Raw genomic sequence first — 19,975 nt, 5'->3', positions numbered from 1 at the left:
CTGAATAGGTCAAAGAAAAAAAAAAAAGAGAATATATACTCCTTTATAGATATCAAAATTAGGTATGTTTGTGATAACCCAAATAAACCTCTTTCTACTTTAATCTTTCTGATCATAGTTTTTATTTGAAGTTGCTTTCGTTGATAAGCAATAATTCTTATTTTTTATTTTTTTCTTCTCGCTCATAATCTTTTATTCATTCTTAATAAAGTTAAATCTATTTTTTTAATAGATCTATTTTTTCTTTGTTTTTTTTGTTATTGTTGCTTTGTCTCCGATAGGTCTTATTTTTATAGCATTTTTAATATATTTTTTATTAAAAATTTTAGTGTTTTTAATTAATTTAATTAGTTTTTGTTTAGATTTATTTATATTTTTAATTAATTTTTCTTGATTCTTGATAAGCTTGATTTGAATGGTTTTTAGCAGAAAAATAGCCAAAAGAAGGTTGGAGCTGAAATATGGAGATAAAAGCTCAACATGGCCAAGTCAGTAAAGAACACGGCCATGGTTGTGTCTCCAAGAAAGTAGAAAATGCGAGTGGGCCGAATTTGATTATTTAGCCCGTGTAGATTTGAAGCTTGGGCGTATCTTGTGAATGGAACTGTATGAAAATAATATAAGACTTACCGTGTTTGAGTTTCAATCCTATTTGATAAAAAAAGACTCCTAATTAGGAAAAAATACAACATAAAATTAATTTCCTACTCAAATATTATTTATTCCTAATTAGACTAGCTAGTTTCCTACTCAGATTCAAAGATACTCTACGAAGTCTATATAAAGAGAAATATCTACATTAAAAGATAGATACATTACATTCATTATTCCATATTTTTTTCTCTACATCATTTCTCTTTACAAGACTTCAAGCAATCAAGTTGGAGATCAAGATTAATGGAAGCGCTACAAGCCAATTGCGACTAGTTTTTATTTCTAAACTCTCTTCTTATTTTATTTTTAATATTCATGTTGATTATGAGAATATTTATAAGTTTATTTGGATTTAATTTATTTACTATGTTGAACTAAATCATATACTAGGAATTTGATGTAGCTTAATTTCGATTCCAATTTATAATATTAGATTTGTTTTTCCTTATTTATAATATAATTCATTATTAAACTTAATGCTTCCAGACAGAGTTTCTCCCCTAGATTGATTTATTTCATTAATCACTATCCAAGAAGGGTTTTTGATATGAAAAAAGGTAATAAATTACATGGGAATAATAACTTGATGTGGAAGCTATATGGTTTGACTCATGAGGGTTTTCATACGTTAACGACCTTAGGTTATGAATTCATAAAGAAACCATAAAACTTAATGATTTAATTCATGTTTAATTGTGCTATTGGAAGATAGGTAATTAGACCGGATTAAAATAGCTAACAATATATCGGGAGAATTTATAGTGATTTTAGAGTTGTTTCCTCTACTTAAACAATTAAAATTATCAAACTAGTACAATAAATTGGATAGAATTAAGTGAAGTTATAATCCTAGTAGCTTTTACTTGATTTTATTTTCAATAATTACTTGCTTGAGTTCTTTTTCATCGCTTTATTTTATTTCTTTTATTTTTAGAATTATTCTCCTTATTGTTGTTTAAATAATAGTAGGTTAATATAATTTTGGTACTTGATATACAATCCTCGTGAAAACAAGACTCTTCATTCTTTATTACTTGTTGCGATTTTGTACACTTGCAAAAAAGCCTGTCAGTCTCCATATTTGGAGTTCTTTTGTCCCTTTTTCCCTGAGGGTTTAGTTTCTTTTTTGTGGAGGTTTGTTACTAAAGAGTATGATATTTGATTTTATTTTAGTTGGAGAATTTAAATCTTGGTTTACTAATGTGTGTCTTCAATTAATGGGGCCTAGCAGTGCTACATGTTCCTCCATTGATGCTATTAATATATAGTGGCATGAACTCATCCATATACGCCATGTGCAATAAGTTCTTAGAAAAACAATCCAAGCGTAGAAGATGTGGAGAAGTTATTTTGTGGTCCAAATCAATTAAAGGATCTATTGCTAGTATGAAGATTTATATCTGTCAAGGTTATTTTCAAACAGAAAAATCTAATATTGTTTCTTTTAGTTTTAGTTTTATTATTCAAAAGAATATAGTTAATTGTTTTGATTTTTTAGAGGATATTGTTTCTGATGTAATTGAGTATTTGTAACACTTGATTTTATTATTAATGAATTATATTTTTCAAAAAAAAAAAATCGGTTTATTTCTGTGAAATAACTTCCAGAAAAATATTTTTCACAATCTTTCATTATTTAAGGCGTTCAAAAAAATAAGTTATAGGAAAATATTTTCCTTGTCAAAGAAAAAGTAAGTCATTTTTAAGGAAAATGACTTTCTATTTTTAAGAGAGGAAAACATTTTTGAAATAAAACATTTTTTAGAATTAACAAACTTATTATAACCTTACAAATGCATATTCTTTTAATTTATTAATCATCGGTAGCTACTACTACAGACATCATCTACCAATAGCCATCATCTCCGACCATTGACTATTCAACGACAACTTTCGTAATTTACATTTTCTTTTCATTTTTCTCATATTTAATAATAAAATTTTTAAAATACAAAATTTTTCATTATTATAAATATTTTTATAGTCTTATGAATTAAAGATTTTAATATTTTTCACTAATTTTTAATATTGCAACCAAACAACTGAAAATAAGTCACTTGAAAAATATTTTCTAAGTAAAATTTTTCTCAATAAATATTTTTTAAGGTAAGTTATTTTTCGAAAACAAATGGAGCTTAGAATTTCAAAAATTTGACCTGCATAAAGCAACTCATATTAATGACTAGTTCCATGGATTTAAATTTTGAAAGTGTTGTGAAAAATTGTTATCTATCTCTTTCAAGAAAAAAGAAAAAAGTTTTTTTAATCAAATGAAATCTTAGTTATTAATTCTGTAATAAATATAATGAATTAGATTTGTCTATATCGAGTCGATAGCTCCACTCATCTACCGAACCAATGAAAATATTAAATTTTTTAATTTGTTTTTACTTTATTTTTTTTCTTCAGTGTATAATCAACAATACTCTCGTGTCAATATAAAAAAATTATTTTTCATTAGTTTGGTTCATGAGTGAGCTCATAGATCGGGTTTAGGTAAATAAGTTATTTTATTATATTAATTGAGATTTTATTATTATATTATTATATTATTAACTAGTACGTTGCATGGAAACTAATAATAAAAGTTCAAAGTATGATTAATATATGTATCCTTTTTTTCTGGCCTTGAGTGTAAGTTTTATGACGTGATATGTCGATAGTATTAAAATTTTTAATTTTTTATGAAAAATCATTAATTTTCAAATCCAACTTTTAAATGGTGAATTAAGCTCTAAGTACATTATGAATTTTCCATATATGTTTTTCACTTTACTGCAATATCTCAAAAAAAAAAAAAAATTTTGCGAGTTTTTTGCTACCAATTAAGCTTACATACTTTTAAGATGAGTTTTATAAATATTAAGATGAATGATTCTATACTCTTCTTGCTTAAACGAAATAAATGATTTGATTATTATAAATATAATAAATACTCCGCTGAGAGTGCCTACTCCTTACTAAGTAGATAAATAACAAGAGTAACCTCGTGGGATTTCATACAAAATCTTTAACTCTATTGCAAATGATGTTGAAGGACACTAACCTCTAAACCATTGTGCTAGGTGGAAATGGCGCTAGAATGCTTCAATACGTAGTTGTGCATGCTCATTTTATGCTTAGTTTTATGTCTACGATTCTTTTGTGCTTGGCCTTGTTGTTGTTTAATTAAAGGAATTGAAAAGAAATATTCTCTATTATTTGCTAAAGAAAAAAAAAAAAAAAAAAAGAAGAAGGTGAAAGATAAAAAGTAGATGTATATATCAAAATTTGACATTGGAATTTTCATATCTTGCCTTACAGCATTATCTATATAGTTAAATACAAAGCAGTCCCAATTGGGATAAAATAATTAAAACCCACTTCCATCATCCACTAATCTTTTGCTGATCTCCCAATTTCTAAATCATCACAAACACAACATAAAATGTATGCAGTGCCAAGTCCTGCGGTTTCAATCCACGACTTGAACTTGTCTCTTGCTTACCGCGCAAAAAAGAAAGAAAGAAAGAAAGAAAGAAAAATTTTTCTTAATCTAAAATTCTGGCTTCGCCTCTGAATCTATTTCTTAGTCCATATGAGAGTCTTATATACACTTGAGTTTTATTTTTTATAACATTATTATTTTGACAATTTTCTCCTTTAATCTCTCTCTTGTTCTTGTCTTTGATTTTTTGAGGAAAACAGAAAGGCATTCCATTGATTTGATTGACTTGTGTCAGTGTAATTTCTGCGACAATTTGATGGGCAAACCATTCTGGGGAAGGGCAAAAGGGCCATACTGAATCCCATTATCTGAACCCACCATAGACCATCTGCATAGAGTAACAAAATTGCCCACGTCAGCAGATATTCTGTTGCTTTTCTATATTTAGAAACTCAAACCTTCAGTTTACCCACAACACAAAAGGAAACTGTTAATGAAAATTTTGTTAAAAAAAATTTAGATACCTGTACATAGTGGTCAAATGATGCAGAAGAACTAAAATCTCCAGCTTGGCTAACTCATTCCCAGGACATGAGTGTGTTCCATTGCCAAATGGCACGAATGTATTGGGTTTTGGTGCTACCTGTAAATCATTACAATCAGATGATCAATACTTCATATTATGGGCATTGAACTTGAAAGATGACAAAAAAAAAAAAAAGTTTACCTCAAATCTTGAAGGATCAAACTTTTCAGGATCTGGAAAGATTTCTGGGCTGTGGTGAATGTTTCTGAAAAGTGGCAAGACTTTCCATCCTTTAGGGATAAGGTATCCTGAAAAGAAAAAAATCAACAAAATTTAGTACTTTTTAATAATTTCACATTTAAGAGATACTAAGACAGTCGAAACATTCGATATTTAAGTCCCGAACAGAGTAACTTCACAGTCATGTGTATCTACCCTCCTATTAACAGTCTATTTAATCATTTGAAAGTAAATGGATATGTACAATAGTACAAGTTGACACATTTGAAAACAACTCACTGACCTTCATACTCAACATCCTCAACAGCCTCTCTAAAGGTAAAAGACAAAATTGAAGCAACTCTGAGTGTTTCTTGGATAACCCTTGAAGTTATTGGCATCTTCTTGGTATCTGCCCAAGTGAGAAAGATGTTCTCATCACCTTCCTCTTTACTTTTTACTATCTCTTCTTGCTCTTTCTGTTAAGGAAAAGGTAGCACACAAAACAAGGTCATTAAAAAGATTACTAAAATCATTGTAATTTGCAGATATTATATTCAAATACTGCTATTACTTACAGTGACAGCTTCAAGAACACTTGGGTTTTCTTCAAGGTACTTGAGAATCCATGTTAGAACACTAGCTGTAGTATCACGAGCTGCAAATATAACTCCAATAATGTTATCTGCAATTTGCTCGTCAGTCAAGCCTTCTTTGTCACCCATGAAAGATCCAAGCAAGTCAGTTCTATCTAACTTCATTTGCCTTCTAGTGGACAGAGTTTTTGCCAAGATCTGTGCTAGCTCTTTTCTTGCTTTCATTGCTTTGTGGAATAGTGTTCCAGGAAGGTTAATGGGCATTGAGTTGTATCCTTCCTCAAGAATGTAGTAACATCTCTTTAGATCTTCTCTGTATTGAAATTCATCTTTTCCGAATATTGAAAGTAGTGCAACGTCGAATGTATACTGCAAAAAACAATAATTTGTATCAGAAGTTGCATTTTTAATTTTAGAAAACAGAGGAGCTCTGTTTTTCCCCTGCTTTGTTCTGTTTTATATATTAGCAAGAATGCAAGAAATGGAAGCCGTACTGTTTTCATTTCTTGGAAAGTGTTTACGATTCTTCCTTCCCATGATTTTAAGGCGTCTTTGGCAATTGTTTCGATGTCAGAGACGATGTATTTGATTGATTCAGGGACGAAAGCACGAAGAACAAGTTTTCTCAATTTGGTATGGTATTCTCCTTGATGAAAGAAAATGGCTTGTTTGCCTAACATTCTTTCTTTACTTGCTGGAAATGTCGGCTTAAAAAGATGAGCTCTTGTTACAAGAACAAATTTTGCAGCTTCTGGACTTGAAATCATAACACAAGGACAACCTAGGATGTGGGTCTTGAAAACAGAACCGTACCTATAAATATCAAGAAACAGAACAAAAGTCTCCATTAGGCCATTAGTTTCTTAAGCAAAATAGTACAATGAGATTAAGCTTAATGGTATTGGAGTCGTATACAGAATTATGAGTTCTCCAATTCGAATCCTCTGCCAAGTATAATTAACCAAAAGAAGAAAAGAAGGTAGTAAAAGCAAAACAGGAAAATGAAACGATATTGACCTTTTCTGCTTTGAGGCAAAGAAGACATTTGGGTTTTGAGAGTAGAGTTGGAAAGTTTCACCAATATAAGGCCAACCCAAAGTTCCAGGAGGAAGAGGCAATTTCTGTTGAGTACGTGTGGGAGAAAAGAATTTGAGAAGAGAATGGAAAAGAAATATCAAGAAAGTGGAAAGAAAAAGTAGAAAGAAAATGGAATTGAAATCCATGTTCTGTATTCTTTGCTATTTGCGTAAAGAGAAGAGAGAGTTATAGTATTAGAAGAGCAGGTGGAGTTAGCTGAGTAGTAGTAGCAAAGAAGCTGTGTGTAGAAAAGAGGTGAAGGAAGAGAGTTATTTATAGGCTCTTATTTAGTAAAACAAACCCACAGAAATAAAGATGGGAATAAGAACCATATAGTTAAACTAAAACCAAAAGAGAGAGAGAGAGAGAGAGAGAGAGATGGACCTTTCCAATACAGCTTGAATCCCACACACGGAAAATCCCCTCCAGCTCATACCTGGTTTTCGTTCGGTCATTTTTACTCTTTTGGTCATCAAGAAATGGGTTACCTATACCTGACCGGATGTATATGCCCTTATTTTATAAATAACACCGTGGGTTATTTTAGTAATAATCTTTTTTTTCCTTCCAATAGATGAAAAAAACATGTATAATACTTTTCTTATTTTTGCGATGCAGTTTGAAAGTTTGTTTTGCTTATCCAATAAAATTAAATTTATAATTCACTCGCTATTTCAACTAACACATTATTAGTAATTATATTTTTTTGTTAAAATACTTCATTCGTCTAATATATAGACTTAATTTGATTTTCATAAAATAAAGTGAGTCCGTGAATATAAGGCGTAACCAAAGTCAATCAATCAATAGAAGATGCGTATGGTAAGTGAATGCATGAGAAATGAATATACATAAGGGCAAGGCTAAATATTTTGGAGGTAAGAGAAAGAAAGTTCGCACGTGTAAAGGAGGAGGAAAAAAGGAGTTTGAGATTTTGACCAAAGGGCTATGGATTTGGAGACAATAAGACTGACTGGCATTAAGTGCTCTCTGACTATGAAGGGAGATGGAATTATAATTATATTTAATTAGCAAATTGGCATAAAAAAAAAAAAAGAAGACTGCCTCTTAAGCATGGCAAAAGGGGAATTAAATGCCTTTTAATGGACTTTAACTTTTAATAATAAATAAATAAATAAATGAAAGTTTTATCGCTTGTCTCTCTGTATGTATCCGTACTCAGTTTCTCTTTCTAATTTACTTTATTATAATGGTGGCATCTACACATATACACATGGTACAATCAATCATCAATCATCAATCCATATGCTCTTACCTTTTTGTCCTAACAACTTGTACGTACAATCAATCATCATTGTCGATCCATTTGCTCTTACACTTGCCTTTTTTTTTTTTTATTATTATTAATTTTTATTAATCTCCACGCGTATTACTATTTGAAAATATTAATTGCAGAGTTCAATTTATTTTTATAATTTAAAATATTAATTGCATCCGATAACTGAAATAGAAAGAATTACAATAACATATAAAGTTTATAGTATTTTTATATTTTAAATAATTAATCAATTTATAAATTTTTTCTAATATCTTATTAGAAATTAATCTATGTTACCATAATTATTTTTTAAATTTTAGATTATAAATTTTTAGAAAATAAATGATAACTTATTGTACTTTTTAGTTCATAACTAATTTAGATATATAAAAAAATCCAATATTTTACTTGACAAGGTTTGACCACCCCCAACAATTTTGTTTAAGAAAAACCCATAAAATATTGAAATTTTTTATTTTTACCTCTTAAAATAGTAAAATTTTCAATTCGCCCTTAAACTTTTAAAATATTTTTTATCCTCTAACTCTAATTTCTGGTTCTTTTTTACCAGCTATCTCTGAACTATATTTTTATTTATATTTGATTATTCCTTGATTTTGCAATAAATTAATTACATCAAAGTACCCTTTGCCCAATAAAATATAAACTAAATTTCAGTTTGAATTAATTATTTTCTTAATTTTTCTACAAATTAATTACATAAAAATACTAATATTCTGCTAATCAAGAATTTAATTGTCGTGTGTAAACTAAATTTCAGTTATATTTATTGGTTTGAAAATACTTAAATTTTCATAATATATTTATAATTGTGATGTTGAAACATTTCCATAGTCATTTTTTTTTAGTTGAAGTAAATTATTATATAAAACAATAGAAATCTTTAAATAAACAAAAAAAAAGCTATAGAAATATATAATTTAAGAATTTTAATTTTTACGATTAAAAAGTTCTACTTTGGAAAAGATATATTTAATAAATATATGATATTTTGGATTTCATACATATGATTTATCCGATTGAGCAAGTGACGTAATAGGATTTCATACACATGCATGCTAACACATACATACACATACATACATGCACATCATTATTATTATTGGTACTTAGCCAGATATTTTAGTGGGTTTGCTTCTAATATTAGTTCTTTATATATATACATAGTACAAGAGAGAATTAAAGCTCAAAACAAAACTACACTAATAAAGACAAAAATAAGATACCTCACAATTATTATATGACAATCAAAAAATTAAGCTTGATGAAAGATAAGAGTTGGAGCAAATAAATCAGCTCGGTTCAAAATTGATTCGAACCGACATAAAAAAAGTGAACTGAACTTCTTTAAATTAAAATTGAATTGAATCAAAATCGATGTCAATATTGGATCAGTTTTAAACTTAATGAATTAGTTTTTTAACCTTAACTTATTTTTCCTCATAAGCAAATTGGCCAAACCGAGCTGAACCGAACCAAATTGATTCAGTTTTTGATTGGGTTCGGTCAGCAGTTTAGCTCACGCTTAATGAAAGCTATTCAAAATTTGAGTACCTAAAAAGCATCCAGCTAATATCAGTTAGAGCTGTTATGAGTCATATTTTTTGGTGAGTCATAGAAAATATATTTTTATATCACAAATCTCAATTCTAGTGAGATGATGGTTTTGGTTGGAACAAGAAAATGAATAAAAAAATAACATGGGAAGGTTGACTTACACTAACAATAATAATAATATATCAATAATTATAATTTAAAAATCAAAAGATTTATTTATTTTCATGAATTTAAAAAAGGTTTGACAAGTTTGCATTTGGGGAATTGTTTTAACTTAGACAAATTTAAGGGATTTGGTTAATGATTCAACCCTTTTTTTCAAATCCTTAGATAGATCAGAATTCATTAAATGATGTTAGAGAGTCAGAAGATTACTTATGCCCAATCAAAATTAGGACATCTGGCTTGTGTGCGGTTTGGAGAGAAGAGATGAGATGAGACCTTATATTAAATGTAATGTCCAATTTATGTAATATGAGATCCATACTCAACTTAGAGTGTGGTCAAAATAGTTGAATATAAAAAATTAATTTTAATTTCAAATATTACTAATTAGATATCTTCCATGCTGGCATGCAAATTGTAGCATGGGTTTCATTTTCATTTTTATTTTATTTCTTTGTAATTCTCAAGAAAAAAAATGAAAATTTTAAGAAAAATATATATTTCCTCCGTCCTATTTTGTTTGCATGGTTTGATAAAACAAGCTTATTAAGAATTTAGTCAATAAAAGTTATTTTTCTCTTTTTTATCCTTAATTCATTAAGATATTAATAAAAGTCTTTCATTTAATGAAGGATCATAAATATTATTATGGAAAAAAATAATTGTTTATATGTATAAATTTATTTAATTTACTTTATTTTTACTTCGATAATTAAAAATTACATTATGCCCACTTCTAATTACAAAAATTCTGAAATTAAGAAAATTATGAATTATGGCACAATTAAAAAAATTTGTATTTCAAATTTAATTGCATTTATAGAAAAGAAAGTTTGGCCTTCTAATTTATTATTATTGAATATTTTATAAAATATTCTTGGAAATAGTAGTTGCTGGTTGCACTTCTGGATTGGAGTAGCAATTTCTTGGCCAAATTCAAAGTCCTGGTATCACAAACTTACAAATTTTCCTTTTGAAAAAGTATACATTGATGATCTTGCTTAGGACAAGAAAATATTTTGTGATGGAATTGTCAACTAATAAGAAATAAATGGCCAAATCATAGAACATTATTAGACTTGATTTTGCTTAACCATTACTAAAATGATTTAAACTAGCCATTTGAAGGTTGACCCTTAACTTTTTTTATGTGCCTTTTTTATTCTTAACTCTCAAGCAATGTGAAATTTTCTTACATGATGACTAGGTGATTTAGTTGTAAAATTATTATTGTTGTTAATTTTTTCTTTTTGGTATTAACCATAGTTATTCCTAACCTACTGAGTCATGACCAAATTCTGCATGCGCTAGTTCGACGACTTCATAATTTTTGTTTTTTTTACTCTTTCGAGGCTGAATGGATTGAATTATATAACAGGATAGCTCTTCCCTTAAAATCCCATCAAATTTGTGAAAATTCTTGTAATCAAAAGGATTCAAATTCATTATAATGAAAAAAAAAATCCTAAGGGGTTGATCGGCAAAATTAGTTGTTTTGATAGCTGTTAGCTGTTTTAGTAGCTTTTTATGAAACATTAAAAGCTAAACGTTACATGACTTAACTTTTCATAAAATGCTACCAAAACGTCTAAAAGCTAGTCCAAATGTTATGTTGCTGAACAACTTTTTAATTAGCATTTAATGTTTTGATTAAAAGTTACTAAAACGCTTTAAGTTAATAATACGATGAGTTAAATTATTGTTTCCTTTTTTGGGCTTATCGAAAGACTCAATATGCTAAAATAACATTACGAGTTATACAATAGGGGTAACGCTTCCTTTAAATCACTAAATTATTAAAAACTCTTTTGCTCGAGAGGATTCAAACTTATTATAATAAATATAATATTATTACTGTTTTGATTACTATTATTTCAATACTCATTAAAATATTGAAACTAAATCCTTTTGTTGGGCAATTTTAAGAATAAATTCTTTTGTAATGGTTTAAAGAATATTATTTATAAAGTTGTGTTTAACAAAATCAAATCTTGATTGATGAGAAAACAGTAGAGTGGAATAACTCTGTCAAGCAGTTAGAAAATTAGTAATACATGCATGCATAAATATGCAATTTGGTGAATAAAGACAAAGTATTTTAAAAATTTAAAACAAAATGGGAAATGTCTGCTTCTCCAATCATTTTATATATAGTGGGTGAAAAAAGACAAATAAAAATAGTTATTACCATATGGTAAAATGATATTCATAGATACGGTATAGTGGAGTCCAGTTTAGAATCAATTATTGAATAAAATTCTAAATATAAATATAAATATAAAATAAATGTTCCAAATTGCTATGGGCAGCGTCATGCTTTCAACCATCATTTTGAGCCTTTTCTACTTTATGATTTTCATACAATGTTTGTGTACATGCATTATCCATTTCTTAACTACTTATTATGGCTTTTTTGGATTTCAATGTTCCCAATCATTCAAACTGTGTTTGTGTTGTGATTTCAAAAACCCAAACCCTTGTCTGATGAACTCCATGCTCACTTGATAGTTCACCAACTTCTTCTTAAAAATAGCTATCAACCCATTACAAATCTCACTCTTAAAACTTCTGCTCGTTCCCACAAATACTTTCTTTCGTCCTCGTTATCAACAGAACCAAAATTCCTAATGTTTTGATGATTGACAAAATAAATAAATTCGAATTATTTCTATGTTTAAGTTCAAAATTGCAGAAATTATAAGTCTAAAGAAGTAGAGCGATATTTTTAAGAATTCGATGTCGAAGATTATTAGGTTTTATGTTATTACATAAATATTAAAATGCATCTCAAATTATTTTTTAAAATTTTTATTTATTTATTTAGTATTTCAAAGTTGATTTTTAAATCTAATACTTTCTCTTTGAATTATTTTTAGAAGACCTGATATTCTTTTAGAAATCTAGAAGGCTGATTCTCCTCTCCTTTCTTTATATATTTTTAGGATGTTAGCTTATATTTCTTTAATTTTTCTCAAGTTTATTGTGAGTTTATTAACCCGTTTGTAACAAATGAATTCCACAAAATTTTGTGAAATTTATTTGAAAATCCAAAGTTTTGCCTTTGGAATGAAAAATAAGAATATAGATTTCAATTCTACGAATTGAATTCTATAGAATTGGGTGTGTCAAACTCAAATTCTACTAAAATTGATGGAATTTCTAAATGAATTTTACTAGATTAAACCATTAAAATTTAAATTGACAAAATTACCTTCAACTATAAACTCGATTTTTTTCACTTTTTTTTCCTTTTTGTTTTTTCTTTAAATTCCTATTAATGTTTTTTTTTTCTGAAATCTGGTAATAATTATTTTTTTTTTACCTTTCTTTCCTTTTTGTTACTAGTAACAACGTTAATTTTTTTTATCTAGTAATAACGTCAATTTTCTTTTTTAATTTAATAATAACTAACATAGTTATTATTATGAAACTATACAAACTGATTATCAACAATTGTTTTCAAATGCAATTGAAAATAGTAATAACCTTTTTAAATGTTTTTGTAGTTTTCAAATTAATTACTTAAATCAATAACAATTTTAACAGTTAAATAATTAAAATAATTATTATGATGAATGTTAATAATTATATAATAGATAAATAAATAACAAGTTATTATATTGTATATAATAAATATAATTGGTGTTTGCTATTTATTTTCATTAAATTATTATGTCAAGGGTATTATAAGAAATAAAAAAAATAGAAAAATGAACTTTCATTTAATAATTTATTTCAAACATAATTTTGTAGAATTCAATTGAATTCCTTATTATAAATAATGACATACCAAACATAAGAAATTCATTTACAAATGAATTAATACTTAGAATTCATTTATAAATAAATTCTACATTCACAATTCATTTAGTATAAAAAGAATACATAGTCAGCTGATGAGCCAATTAATTGCCATAAATTGTACTCTATAAATGTAATTTCAAAGTTGTTTCTTTATAATGGAATATAGTATTATGTAATAAAAGTTTATGTATGACGATAATCACATTTATTGACTTCAACTATAATAATTTCAACTTGTAGACAGTATTAACACGCACATATAATTATAATAGTTTTTTTATGATGTGCATTGCACGTTATTCGTACTTGTTCAATTTTTTATGTTATTTTTTACTTATTATTTATACTCATTTTTATTTTTTAATATTAAATATTGATTATAATTTTTATCTTATATTCTTTAGAATTTTATATATTAAAATACAATTTATATAAAAATTAATGTGAATATAACAATTAATTAATAAAACAGTAATGCGTATACATACACATATTTCAACTTAATTTATATCATTTATCTAAAATTCGTTATAACTACAATATCACCTAAATATGTTTCAATATATATATAGATACATAGATATATTAATAAAATATTACATATATTTTTTAAATTAAAAAAATTTTCAACTGTTTGTCATCCTACACACACTTATGTTCATTTTATTTAAAAATAAATTTTAAAAGTAAAAATCTAAAAATTTTGAAATGCTTAATTATGTATATTCTATTTGAAATTTTATTATAAAAATATACTTTTTGATCTCTCTCCTAAATAAACTATTTTAAATTATAATAAAAATAGAATCAAATATTTAAAAAATATATTTATAAAATAAAATTTAAAAATTTCAAATGTCTTATTATCATATATATTTATTAAAAAATAATATGTTCATACTGCTTTTCTTTTAAAAGACAAAATCATGTATTATATTAAATACCCAACCACATTACATTTTTGAGAAAATAAATTTATTTTTGTATTAAAAATTCTTAAATTATTTTTTCATGGTTTTTCCTTATATTTTTGAAATATTTGCATTGTTTTATATAATAATTTTAGTTTACATAAATGCTAAAAGAAAAAGTTAGGAACATACTCCGTATTGCTATAATATAAATAATTACATGTATTATAAAAATTAAATTTAAGCAAATACCCCTGAATACTATTAAAGATAAATATGATTGTTGATTGATTTAGTAATTAATTTATTATGAAATTGAGAAATAATCAAATGAACCCAGATTTAATCGAATGTAAACTTTTTAAATCAATTAATAAAAAAATTATTAAAAAAAAGTTAATTGATTAATAATTTAATATCGTAATTTATCGATTATTAAAAATTCATATTATTTAATAAACTCAAATTATCATCAATTATCCAAAAGGATATTTTAAGATTTTAAAATTTTAATTAAGGTTACTATAGGTAATCTCGTTATCCCCTCACTCTCACTTTTATATATAGTATGAATAAATATATTAAAAATCATAATACTAGTTATGCAGTTTTTTAATGCTACTTCTAGTAGAGTTTGGTCAAAATAGTTATTACTACACCTAAATATATTTTTCCACCTACATAAAATTGAAAGTCTGTATATCTGCCTTTTGTCTTAATTTTCACAACTTCAAGAGTAATAAATATTATGTAACTTAAAAATACATATCATGTAGCATAAGTTAGATTTGTACCTAACTTCTTTAATTATAGATATTTATAATTTTATAAGTTAAATTTAATTGATTTTGATATTTCAATCCAACAACGAAAATTGAATTATTTAAAAAATATTCTTATAAGTAATTTTTCAAAAACAAACAAAGCCTATGGCTGTTGTACTCTGTGTATAGAAATATGATTGCCATGTAAATTTTTCTGGGATATTTTTTTTTACTGATCAGTAAACCCATAATCCATTCATTTAGTGGGTCATTGAGCCCACTTCTTTTTTCTCCACCTTATGTGCCTTGAACTGAAAGCCCACAATGGGCTCGTCTTGTCGTTGGTCTATGCTTGTCGTTTCGTGTAATTTTGAAAGGTTTTTTTTTTTTTTTATGTTGTTTAATATTTTGATAATATCAAAATTTATTTGAAATAGAAGTTTATTCATGTTGAAATTAAAAATTAATGAAAAATATATTATTATACCATATAAAAGTAGTACAACATTTTCGAGCACAAACGTAGTATAACATATTTAAGCTAATATGTGTGTGTGTTTGTGTTAATTTGGTTTCTAAAATTGTGTCTTTCTTTTGAAAAAATTAATGCAAATTTAAAAAATTATTGATAAATTTTATTTTAAATATCTCTTACAGTGTTCATACTCATATAAAAAATATAATTAATTAATTTTACAAACAAATATCAAAAACTCTAAATAAATTTTCATTTTATTTTGTTTAAATGTTAATTAAATAAATTGTTAGAAAATTTTGAAAAATATTTCCAAGTAATATGATTTTGAACTAAGTAAAAAAAATTAAAAGTTAAAAAAAACGTTAAACTTTCATTTGTATCAAACAATATAATTTTAAATTAAATATTTCACTTGATTTTATCATTTTATTTTTTTAGATTTTTAACTTTTAAGTAAAGTGTATCATGTAGTAAAAAATTTATTTAGACTATTTAGAGGTGTACTAGTTCTTTCTATAACGTGCGTTGCATTTATAAATATAAATAGGTTAAGAAAAATTTAAATAAAATAAAAGTGTTGCATTTATAAATAAAAAAAATTGAAGAAACATAAATATAAATAGGTTAGAAAAAATTTAAAAGTTTGAAAGTTAATTGAAGTTAATTAACATGCGGAATAATGATTAGTAATTCTAATGCGTTTTAATGTGTGAAAGAATTTGTTATATAATTTTGTTTTAAGTGTGAAAGAACAAACGGAACATGTACATTTTTATGTATTTTATAATTTTATTTTTTTAAATTAATTAATATCTTAATTAAAAAAAGATAAATACATTTATATATATATATATATATAGATATAGATAAAATAATAAAATATTATATATATTTTTAAAATTAAAATTTTCAATTGTTGGTCATCCTACACATATATGTTCGATTTATTTAAAATAAATTTTAAAAGTAAAAATTTTAAATTTTAAAAGGCTTAATTATATATATTCTATTTGAAAATTTATTTTTTAAAAAATATATCCAATTAAATTATATAAACACAGAGAAGATTAAAAGAAATATCAAATTTTACATAAACTATTAGATCAATTAAATATATATTAATGTTATTATTGTATAAAATTTTCACCTTTATTGCCATAATTTGATTATTTCTAAGAGTATTATAAAAGAAAAATATCACATATTATTTTCTATAATTAAAAAAAGGAAACTATTAGATTACTATTTTTATTTTAGATAATTATCTATAAGAAAAAAAGTGAAAAAAAGTGAAAAAAAAAATTAAATATTTTCATGTATATCACTTTATCATGAAATTATATTATTTTTTCCATAGAAGGAACTAAAAAAAATTAACTATTAGAATATTTATATACAATATAATTTCAAAAATTTATATTTAAAATTTTATTCTATTTAAAAATTTATTTTTTAAAAATATATCCAATCAAATCATTCAAACATAAAGAAAAAAGAGTATTAATAAAAAATATACATTTTTCTATTTTATCTTCCTCCTAAATAAAATACTTTAAGTTATAATCAAAATGAAATCAAATAATTAATAAATTCAAAAAAATAAAATATGAAAATTTTCAAATGTCTCATTATCACATATATATTTATTAAAAAACATATTTAAAAATAAATTACATCCAATGAATTAATAAACTATAATTTTTTAATTAGCCCATCATCAAGGTTATTTTAGAACATTTTTAAATTTTATTAAAAGTAATACAGGTAACCCCATTGTTCCTTCTCATTTCCACATTTATATATAGTATAGATAGATAGATAGATAAAATAGGCTAAGTGATTATAATGACTTAATACATTGTTTCACCCTACACTTTGTATTGTGTTGTAATTTCACTCTATTTTGACCTATATGTCAATTTCACCCTAAACTTTGATCTTCTATTACAATAACACTCTAAATTGCAATTAAAAATTAGATTAAAAGAAACATACATTAATATGAAACATACTCTTGACTCCGGGTTAACTTCGTCCGAATTTACTCACTCACACAAATTTGTTAAGTTTAATTGTTATTTTAAGTAGATATATCTTTTTCATTCTACAATTATAAACAATAATTGATTATAATTATATCTTATACTCTATTTTGACAAAAAAAACATTGCAATTTCTAACAATTTATGGGTCAATTAAATTCATAATAGCTTCGTTTTTAGATTTTATAATTATTTCAAAATTTATATTAAAATTATAACATAATAATAATAATTATATTCTAATTTTTTTAAAAAAGCATTCTTCTATCAAATAATCAATTTTTAAATATTACTCATTGTCAATTAAAGAAACAATTTAAAAATATTAAAAATAATAATAGAGATTGTCTATACTATTAACCCAAACTCCCTCACTCATACAAATGTATTTAGTAAACGCAAGCCCAAGGTCAAGAGTGAAGCTATTTTTATTTATAATTTAAGTCTTGATTATAATTTAGGGTGCTATTGCAATAAAAGGTCAAAGTTCAGGACAAAATTGATATAAAAATCAAATTGTAGTGAAATTGCAACCAAAGGTTAAAGTTCATGGTGAAATTGGCATAAAGGTCAAATCAGAGTGAAATTGCTACAAAACGTAAAATTTAGGGTGAAACGATATATTAAGCCGATTATAATTGAATATAACAAAATTTTCAATTCACTGAAACTGCCAGTTATTTATACATTCATATGAACTTTAACCAGTCATTGAACCGCTGTTCTGATTCACAACTTTGAATCAATGGTTCCGGTCTGCTTCCAGTTCGTCTACAGTATGTATTAGTTGCGGGTCGAACTGAATTGTTAGCCATGCCAAGTTGCAGGTGATTGACTTGATTATAAGCCGGAGCTGCCCTATTTTCAATATGATAAGTAAATTTAGTTGCTTGATCAAGAAGTCATATGGATTTGTTTCGTCTGGATCGGACTGGGCTCATGGATCTAACTTCTATCAGGCTGGCTGTGTGAGTGTTGGTCGGAAATGTGCAGATTAACCGGTCGTGAAACATTAGTCTAGAAATGGAAAGATAGAGACGAAATTGGTCTAGAAATTGAAAGAAAGAGACTGGGGAAAGAGAGCGAAGAAGAGGAAAGGAGAGAGAGAGAGAAGAGAAAGAGAAAGGGAGACAGAGAGTAAATATTATTGCATTCAAAGTTTGGGTGTCTTGAAGCCATGTTATTTATAATATTGTCCCCTCCCCCTCTATTTATACAAGTTTGAGGAGTGTTCTCTAACTAATGCAACATTTTAGAATATTCATTGTCCCATGCTATATTTATTTATAGTGTTTACACAACATACAATATTGGGCTTCTAAATATCGATGACCAAGTTACCCTTTACTAACTCTTATATATATATATATATATATATATATATATATATATATATATATATATATATATATATATATATATACATTTTTCATTTACAATTAAATTTTAAAAATAAAAGGTTCAGACCAATGTATTTTGATACAATTAAAAGGTTAAATAGTAATTCAACAGACCTAATTATCCAACCTTCCATCAATGTCCATTGAATTGAAAGTGTTTGTCTGTCCAAGTTGCATAGACTGAAATGAGGTTTGTTCGAACATCTTTCCCATTCCAGGAAATTCACCTGAATCAACAAGTTGATGACATATGATTAGGAATAGTAATCTGTGTCTGTGTGTGTCCCTGACATTAGCAAAAAAAGACAAGTTGGATTCATAGCTAAGCATGACAAGGATGTAATTTAGTGGACTTACTAGAAATGGAGAAGATAAAGGGACCAAATGCCTTGAATCAGAATGATTCACTTCAACCACTAGACACAAGACCCACAATGTCTAGATACCGAATACAAAGTCAATTAAATTCAACACGCTTTCGTCAAAACTTTCCTACTTTATGCATTAAATTGCAAGAAAGCTACACAAATGGTCGCTATTCATTCAGGCTGGCCTCACCCTGCCCCGCCAGTAAAGACTGCACACGTACTTTGAAGTTTGAAATTTTAGAATAACAAATACCCCACTTTTTTTCTTTCTTTTTTTGAGAATCAACAAATTCGTTCTGACCAGATTCAGGTGACCAGCTTCTATTTGGCATTAGGGTTCAAGAGCCGAAAGTTCATGTTTGGATAAAAAGAGAGAATTGTAATACTGTCTCTTTTCCATAATACTTGACATATTTAAAATTTCAAATTCCTTAAAAAAATTATTAAATTTATCTAAATTACAATAAATTATTGAGTAAATTGATTATATTATCCTTAATTTAATATTAATTCTCTAAGAAAATTATTAAATTAAAGTAATAATTATTGGTCAATACAAAGGATAAACATGGAAAAAAGATTTATTACTCCTAAAACTACAAATGTGACAAGTATTTTGGAATAAACTATTTTCTGAAATGGGACAACTATTATAGAACAGAGGTAGTATTAGAGTTTGTGTTGTCA

General features: G+C 26.0%; 1 protein-coding gene across 1 annotated transcript; it reads right to left on the bottom strand.

The window, feature by feature from the left end:
- Positions 1-3,891: 3,891 nt before the first annotated feature.
- LOC105647970 (abscisic acid 8'-hydroxylase 1) lies at positions 3,892-6,762 on the bottom strand. Its single transcript, XM_012234198.4, has 7 exons — positions 6,440-6,762; positions 5,917-6,235; positions 5,405-5,791; positions 5,131-5,305; positions 4,809-4,915; positions 4,606-4,724; positions 3,892-4,469 (listed from the first exon to the last, which is right to left on the bottom strand). Exons 1-7 carry the CDS (start codon positions 6,643-6,645, stop codon positions 4,373-4,375), a joined length of 1,410 nt encoding a protein of 469 aa, XP_012089588.1. The 5' UTR covers positions 6,646-6,762; the 3' UTR covers positions 3,892-4,372.
- Positions 6,763-19,975: the final 13,213 nt, after the last annotated feature.

This window comes from Jatropha curcas, chromosome 6, assembly GCF_041381405.1.
Source record: "Jatropha curcas cultivar XTBG-Jc1 chromosome 6, XTBG_Jcur_1.0, whole genome shotgun sequence".
NCBI lineage: Eukaryota > Viridiplantae > Streptophyta > Magnoliopsida > Malpighiales > Euphorbiaceae > Jatropha > Jatropha curcas.
The sequence above is the reverse complement of the archived record's forward strand: the minus strand, read 5'-3'. Positions and strand labels throughout refer to the sequence as shown.

Coding starts and splice junctions, on each gene's coding strand:
- LOC105647970 (XM_012234198.4), bottom strand. CDS start 6,645: ATGGATTTCAATTCCATTTTCTTTCTACTTTTTCTTTCCACTTTCTTG. Junction 4,916..5,130: donor TGAGGATGTTGAGTATGAAG/GTCAGTGAGTTG, acceptor TTTTCTTTTCAG/GATACCTTATCCCTAAAGGA. Junction 4,725..4,808: donor TTGATCCTTCAAGATTTGAG/GTAAACTTTTTT, acceptor AATGATTTACAG/GTAGCACCAAAACCCAATAC.